Source organism: Brassica oleracea, chromosome C4 (assembly GCF_000695525.1).
Source record: "Brassica oleracea var. oleracea cultivar TO1000 chromosome C4, BOL, whole genome shotgun sequence".
NCBI lineage: Eukaryota > Viridiplantae > Streptophyta > Magnoliopsida > Brassicales > Brassicaceae > Brassica > Brassica oleracea.
In genome coordinates this window covers 31,552,825-31,559,085 of record NC_027751.1, presented here as the reverse complement: position 1 = coordinate 31,559,085, position 6,261 = coordinate 31,552,825, and the positions used below count along the sequence as shown (strand labels likewise).

General features: G+C 38.9%; 1 protein-coding gene across 1 annotated transcript; it reads left to right on the top strand.

Moving 5' to 3' along the window:
* The first annotated feature begins 549 nt into the window (after positions 1-549).
* LOC106342445 (actin-1-like) lies at positions 550-2,875 on the top strand. The gene is made up of 4 exons (XM_013781381.1): positions 550-677; positions 1,211-1,280; positions 1,458-2,465; positions 2,551-2,875. Exons 2-4 carry the CDS (start codon positions 1,221-1,223, stop codon positions 2,614-2,616), a joined length of 1,134 nt encoding a protein of 377 aa, XP_013636835.1. The 5' UTR covers positions 550-677; positions 1,211-1,220; the 3' UTR covers positions 2,617-2,875.
* Positions 2,876-6,261: the final 3,386 nt, after the last annotated feature.

The following is a 6,261-nucleotide window of genomic DNA, read 5'->3' as shown; positions in this document are numbered from 1 at the left end:
CATTCTTCAAACCAAAATAAATAAGACTTTCGAATGGTTCTTATATTTCAACGGAGTAAAATACAATAAAATCTAACATACAATCAAACCGATGTCCATATTTAACAGATTTTATGTTTTTTTATCTTGAAAATACCAAAAATAATAATCTCATTCCGCGCATTATCACCTAGTAGTTTAAGTATAAGATATGATCTAATTATTGTGGATCATTACGTAGGTAATGGGTTTCTAGATACCCAATAGCGAAGGTCATCCCAAATTTTGATTTTTTTGTTAAGATTGAGTGGCGTAGATTTGAAATATTGAAAAAAATTAGGGTTAGTTTTAATAGTTTAGATATAACTGAAAAATGAAAACTCTTAATAAGACAACGGAGAAAAACCCTAAACTCATTTCCACATAATATGGGCCCGTATTGGGTCTTAATACTCGGGGTTAGTTTTGGACTTAAACTGTGTAACTGACCCCACCGATGATAGTTAAAAAAGAGGGTAATACGGTCTTTTGGATAAGGAATAGAAGCGGAAAAAGAGGTGAGCCGCGAGTTCGAAGCCTATTGACCCGTTTTTTTTTTTTAAATTTACTTTTGCCCATTCGTTTCTCTTTCGTGTTCCTCCTCTCTCATCATTTCACCTTGTTCGATTTACATTCCTCCTGCTTGCCGCGATTAAAAGGTTACATCTACTTTTTTTTTTTTTCTTCCGTTTTCGGTAAAAGTTTCCAGCGTCATTTGTGTGTTTCGTAGATCCGGATATCGATAATTCTCTGCCTCGTTGTGATTTGGCAATTGTCACTTTGAATTTGTTTTCTGGATCTGGGGTTTCCTCATATATGTTTAATCGAGATTATCTGTGTTCAGAGCGCAAGTGTGATAGTATTGTTTTTATCAACTGTGTTTCTCTCTTTGATGTTGTTTTAATATTATTAAAATTGAATTGATAACGTGATTCTACTGGATCTAGAATCTTTGTTACATTCCCTTTACATCTTTGATTTTGTCTTTCTCTGATATTATTTGTTCTTGACTCGTTGAAAAAAAATGAATTGTTTTTATTCTTTGTTTATTATAATGTTATTGCTTCCCACTACCACTAGTTTTACTTTTAGCATATATGATAATATGAATAAAGAACATTGATTCCTTTGCTTTTTTTTATTATCCTTGTTTAAATGCCAATTTGGTCCGCTTATGTTTATTGTTTTGCAGAAATTAGAAAATGGCTGACGGTGAAGACATTCAACCCCTTGTCTGTGACAATGGAACCGGAATGGTTAAGGTAGTGCTCAAAATCGATATTTTTTTTCTTTGTTCAATCTTGAATCTTTCATCACTAACATGTCTTTGGATTAAAAATGAAATCTTTTGTGGATCATCATTACTCTGTTTCATATGATCAATGTAGCTATTTGCCATCTCTATTGTAGTGTTTTATTGTTTTCTGTTGACTCTTTAGGCTGGTTTTGCTGGGGATGATGCACCGAGAGCTGTGTTCCCAAGTATCGTAGGCCGCCCTCGTCACACAGGAGTCATGGTTGGGATGGGACAGAAGGATGCATACGTTGGCGATGAAGCTCAATCCAAGCGTGGTATTCTAACTCTCAAGTACCCTATTGAGCACGGTATCGTCAACAACTGGGACGACATGGAGAAAATCTGGCATCACACTTTCTACAACGAGCTCCGTGTTGCTCCCGAGGAGCATCCCATTCTCCTCACTGAAGCTCCTCTCAACCCAAAGGCTAACCGTGAGAAGATGACTCAGATCATGTTCGAGACTTTCAATGCCCCCGCCATGTATGTTGCCATTCAAGCTGTCCTGTCTCTTTACGCTAGTGGTCGTACCACTGGTATTGTGCTTGATTCTGGAGATGGTGTGAGCCACACGGTACCTATTTACGAGGGCTACGCTCTTCCACACGCCATCCTGCGTCTAGATCTCGCGGGCCGGGACCTCACTGATGCTCTGATGAAGATCCTCACTGAGCGTGGCTACTCTTTCACCACGACAGCTGAGCGTGAAATTGTCAGAGACATCAAGAAGAAGCTCTGCTACATTGCTCTGGACTATGAGCAGGAGCTTGAGACGGCTAACACCAGCTCCTCTGCGGAGAAGAACTATGAGTTACCCGATGGGCAAGTGATTACCATTGGGTCTGAGAGGTTCCGTTGCCCAGAGGTTCTTTACCAGCCGTCTATGATTGGTATGGAGAATGCTGGTATCCATGAAACCACTTACAACTCCATAATGAAATGTGATGTGGATATCAGAAAGGATTTGTATGGTAACATTGTGCTCAGTGGTGGAACCACTATGTTCCCTGGGATTGCTGATAGGATGAGCAAAGAGATCACTGCTTTGGCACCAAGCAGCATGAAGATCAAAGTTGTTGCACCGCCTGAGAGGAAATACTCTGTCTGGATTGGAGGGTCCATCTTGGCCTCCCTCAGTACCTTCCAGCAGGTAACTTCATTTCCCTTAAATCAAATGATCCTACTCATGTGTGACCTGACTGATTGGGCCCAACCTCTGTTCTTGATTTTTGTAGATGTGGATTGCAAAGGCGGAATATGATGAGTCAGGCCCGTCGATTGTTCACAGGAAATGCTTTTGAGTTTAAAGTTAAGTCTCTGCCCTGTGGGGTTTCCAGTTTATCCTTGATAAGTTTTACCTTCGTTCTTCCTGCTGCTATTTGTTGTTCTTCAGTATTTTTCAGATTCTGGCCTAAGACATTTCAAAGAACTTAAGTATCTCTATGTAGCATGGTTGTCTTGTTCCGTCTTCTCATTTGTTGGATAAGACCACTGTGTGAGCGAATAACAACATCTAAGTTTTCCGAATTTTATAGGGTAAAGTATGATCCATTGTTTACCCATATTTGATTTTGTGTAACTCAATTATTACAGTAACACATTAATCTATAGAAGACACTATTTGAAAAGTGTCATATATCACGTAGGCTATACTATTGTTTGATGTCTTCTGTATCTCACAGTATGAATATTTGCGTTACAAATATAACCTTGTTATAATAGAAAAGTATACAACTCACAATTAAAATACCACATCTAAACTCGTCCCTCTACATAATTTTCATAGATAGTATCTCATCTCTAAAACTCAAAGAAACACAAATGGCAGTTTATGTTCTTGAGCTGAAAAGGACAGGCGTCTGAGAACAAAGTAGGTTGAATACACTTTCCCTTTGATGGCGTCATGTGATCATGATTTAAAATCAGACCAATCTATCTGTACGTGTCATAGCTGCTGCAAAACTTCAATCCCATGTCTGAAAAAAAATCTCCTTTTTTTTTTGTCGGCTACCATGTCAACTAGATCAAATGGTGGCAGACGAGCCGATTCTCCGAGGAACATCTCCGTCTGTCTGGATCTGATCTATATGAGAAAAATATGTCATCTACTTCTTGCTTCTTTCGCTAGCGCGTCCGCACGACCATTCCTACTCCGAAGAATATGAGATAGCCTCACATCCTCGAAGTCCTCCTGTAGTCTTCGGAACACTTCAATCTATGTCGCAAAGGTTGGCCAATCCATCGGGTTCGTGGTCATATCCACCAGATCCGAGCAATCCGTTTCGAACCTTATCAAGGATATCCTCCTGTCTCTCATACATGCGGCTGCCCAAAGCAACCTCTCCATCTCAGCATGCAAAGCGGAGAGACTCATGTTGCACGCTCGTAATCCGAAAATTTCAGAGCCCATATGATCCTTAAGACTCCACCCTAAGCCACTAACACTGCCATTATTGATCCATGACAAATCAATTTGACATGTAGGGGTTCGGGGTATCTAAGGAGGCATTCTCTCCCTTTCAATAGTTGGGAGTCTTCATGATCTTCGTTTGCTTCTTCTTTTTCATTAGCCTTCCTCCAGCATTCAGCTTCAAGAGACACATGTTGGAGAGTATCCATCGGAGAAACGACTTTTCCATTAAAAAGTTTGTCGTTCTTCGCCTTCCAGCAGATCCACGGAAAGGTATCGAATTGTGGGTCTCCTTTTATGACAGCTAAACTGAAGATCAAATAAACCAATTATTTATAGAAATCGATTCGTATCCAAAAGTAGAATACACATGGATGGATGTAGATCATATAACACATAACGATGGTGAGAAGTGTGAGGAAACTAAGGTATGATTCTCCACCAGCTAATTATTTGATTCCATATAAGAACTTCGAATGACACTTGTGATCACTTCTACTTTCCATTTTTTTTTAACTCAAAAATTGAACTAGTACCTAATATTAGCGTTTGTTTATCCTGTTTACATAGAACCGGCTGCGTTAGAAAGCGGTGTATGGGATTGTCATAAGACCATGATATCAGAGATCTAATTTTTAAACAAAAAATATTTTAAATATATTAAAAGTGAAATATGTATATTTTAAATTAAGTCAATTTTTCTGTATAATGTAAAAATATTTTCGTTATTTAAAATATCATATATAAAATAATTTTAACCTACTAATCTTATTTTTATTTTGAAAAATATTACTTTTGTTATTAAAAACCTCAAAACAAATTTGCCCAAATGCCTCAAAAAAATCTTTGAGCCGGCCTACAGACTACTACAAATCCAAGATGCTCTCTTGGAGATAGCAAGCATCATGAATGAAATATAAGAAAAGAAATGGCTCTCTTCACAATTACACCTGCACGTTGGTTAGCTTGTCTTTATACTCCTAACTCGACAGGCATAAAAGATGCCCGAAACCATGCGTCTTGCTATTATCTAAGACCATGCGCATCGGGGTATTTAGTGAGGTTCATGGGTTCGAGTTCTAAGGCCCGGGTGATTAAAAAGAAATTAAAAATGGGTCTGTTTCGACGAACCGGGCCTTACGCTTGATCCGGTATCAAGCGGTTTTAGCCACGCGTCAGTTGTTTAATTGATGAAAGATACCGCGTAGAGGGGGAGGAAAGAAGGGTTTCCCCGTGTCTCTCCTCATTTTCTCTTCTCGAAAAAAGGCTAGGGTTTGTGTGTGAGAGGCGATTTTACGAGCGACGCCGAGTCTCTGAGGTGTTATCGTTCTAATCGACGACGGACTGTCTTCTCCACGACCTGAGGTGAGTATCGAGTAGATTGACGGTTTAATTTGGTAGATTTTGCTCGAAATCGTTTTCTCAGATTTCAAATCAATTTTGGGGATTTCGAGTTTGGGATGTAAATCGATATCTGGGTTTCGATTAATTGATGTAAATCGGCATGCTCGTTTCATTTAGGGTTTGTTCCCGTGAGATTTCAAATCGATAGAGGGGTTTGGAGTTAGGGTTCTAAATTGATTCGGTTTTTCGTTTGATAGTCCTAAATTTATTATATTGTGTCGATTTTAATGTTCTAAATCATTCGATTTGTTTTACAGATAGATCCCGCAGAAGAGATAAGTCATTCAAAGAAGCAAAAGGACTACGTCAACATGCTATCATACAGTTGCGATTCTGAATACGGAATTCCGAGAAGGTGTGCCTGTGGTGGGAGAATCATAGACGAGGTTCGAGTGAAGCAGGAGTACGATACTCTTCCTGGGAAGTGGTTCTTCACCTGTGTCAACTACGAGGTAAGACACTGATGACCATTTCGATTCATTTATGTTTTTAGAAAATGGTTTTCTGATATTTTTTGTTTATAAACAAGGGTGATGGGTTTCACTACCGTCAGCCTTGGGTGATTGGTGTCCAGGAGCAGATCGAAAGCTTGACTAAGCGTCTGGAGGAGGCTGAGCAGCTGTTGAATTTGATGCCGAGTCTCAAAAACCAGATTGAGACACTGGAGGTTAGTGACATATTTCTCAACTATTTTCTTTATTTTTCTCTATGTTTATCTCTACATTTTGCTCTACTTTTATTCATTTTAATAACTTGTAATGTGACATTTTCATTGTTGTTTCCATGTATAGGCACAGGCTAAAGGGCTCACTCGGCAGGTTGATCGCCTAACTGCGGAGGTTTATAACCTGACGGTGCAAGTAGCTGACCTGGAGAAGCTCTGCTTCGAGTAACAAGCGAAGGTAAACACTCAATCTCAACTGAAATAGAATTGAATGAACTGAACTAGCTAGACAACAACTCGTATTGAACTGAACTGAACTAGCTAGACTACAATTCATTAATAAGTGTCTGTTTGTTGGTTGAAGTTTTAAATATTGTCCAGTTTTTAAGTGATTTGATGTGTAATGAATACTAAGTAGTTCTGTAAATAAGTTGTTGTGCTAATTAAGTTTTGTTGTTGTATAATTAA

What these genes read in the sequence shown, in the direction of transcription:
- LOC106342445 (XM_013781381.1), top strand. Translation starts at nt 1,221, where the DNA reads ATGGCTGACGGTGAAGACATTCAACCCCTTGTCTGTGACAATGGAACC. An exon ending in ATGGAACCGGAATGGTTAAG is followed by an intron (nt 1,281 to 1,457) that starts GTAGTGCTCAAA and finishes TTGACTCTTTAG; the next exon opens with GCTGGTTTTGCTGGGGATGA. An exon ending in CCCTCAGTACCTTCCAGCAG is followed by an intron (nt 2,466 to 2,550) that starts GTAACTTCATTT and finishes TGATTTTTGTAG; the next exon opens with ATGTGGATTGCAAAGGCGGA.